This window comes from Corvus kubaryi, unplaced genomic scaffold (genome assembly GCF_017639235.1).
Source record: "Corvus kubaryi isolate FWS band 111438036 unplaced genomic scaffold, C.kubaryi_AGA036_p1.0 36805, whole genome shotgun sequence".
NCBI lineage: Eukaryota > Metazoa > Chordata > Aves > Passeriformes > Corvidae > Corvus > Corvus kubaryi.
The window spans coordinates 7,565-8,647 of NW_024580956.1; the positions used below are offsets into that span (position 1 = coordinate 7,565).

General features: G+C 61.8%; 1 protein-coding gene and 1 long non-coding RNA gene across 2 annotated transcripts in view; one reads left to right on the plus strand and one right to left on the minus strand.

Moving 5' to 3' along the window:
* Nucleotides 1–1,083, plus strand: part of LOC121660696 (myosin-6-like) — a 13,872-nt gene that overhangs the window by 6,518 nt on the left and 6,271 nt on the right. Inside the window, exons 18-19 of the mRNA XM_042020129.1 lie at nt 297–423; nt 534–652. Of these exons, the coding sequence (XP_041876063.1) occupies nt 297–423; nt 534–652 (246 nt within the window). The remainder of the gene's footprint in view (nt 1–296; nt 424–533; nt 653–1,083) is intronic.
* Nucleotides 18–1,083, minus strand: part of LOC121660697 — a 2,585-nt gene continuing 1,519 nt past the window's right edge. The window contains exons 5-6 of the long non-coding RNA XR_006014747.1: nt 510–634; nt 18–407 (exon numbers count right to left, since the gene is read on the minus strand). This is a non-coding gene — a long non-coding RNA (uncharacterized LOC121660697). The remainder of the gene's footprint in view (nt 408–509; nt 635–1,083) is intronic.

The window sequence follows — 1,083 nt, forward strand, 5'->3', positions numbered from 1 at the left end:
CCTTGTTGGGTTGAGTTGCGTTGAAGAACTTTCAGCTGGTTGAGTTGGGTTGAGTTGTGCTGGAGAACCTTCAGCCAGTTGAGTTGGGTTGAGTGTCCACCTTGTTGGGTTGAGCTGTGCTGGAGAACCTTCAACCGGTTGAGTTGAAGAGTCTCCGAGTGGTTGGGTTGGGTGGATCCCACCCAGGGACACCTTCCACTAGCCCAGGTAGCTCCAAGCCCTGTCCCACCTGGCCTTGGACACCTCCAGCGATGGGGCACGTCCAGTCCACCGTAACCTCTGGCCCCTCCCTGCAGGTGGCCATGGAGAAGGTGTCGCGCTCCATGGAGGACCAGGCTGCCGAGCACTTGGCCAAGCTGGAGGAGACCCAACGTGTCCTCAACGATGCCAACACCCAACGGGCCAAGCTGCAGACGGAGAACGGTGAGAGCTGACCCGGGGCAGCCCCACCTCCCCCCGCCCCACAGCTGCACCCCCACCCCCCACCCCGCCTTAAGTCCGCCCCACACCTGAAGCTCCGCCCACCCGTGCAGGTGAGCTCTCGCGGCAGCTGGAGGAGAAGGAGGCGCTGGTGTCCCAGCTGACCCGCGGGAAGGCGTCCTACACCCAGCAGCTGGAGGACCTGCGCAGGCAGCTGGAGGAGGAGATGAAGGTGGGGTCAGGTGGGGGGGTGAGAAGACCTGGGAGGGGCCCAGGTGGGTCACAGGTGTCCTTCGCCCTCGTGGTCACTGGTTCAGACCAGTGGGGTTGGGTGGGTCCACCTGCAGTGGTTCCATCTAAGGTGGGGGGGGGGTCCATCTACAGGGGGTTCCCCTGTAGAAGGTCTGGGAAGGGTTGGGTTGGTCCATGGAAGGTCTGGTTGGGTCGGGGTGATGAAGACCAGCTCTTGCTGAGCTGGAGACCCCCCAAGAAGCTCAAGTTGGCTTGGATCCAATGGTCCCGCCTTCTCCTGAAGGTGTAAGGAAGGTTGAGCTGATCTGGAAGAGGCTGGGTTGGTCTACGGAAGGTCCAGGGATGATTGGGTTGGTCTGGAGGAGGTTGGGTTGGTCTAAAGAGGGTCCAAGGATGGTTGGGTTGGTCTGG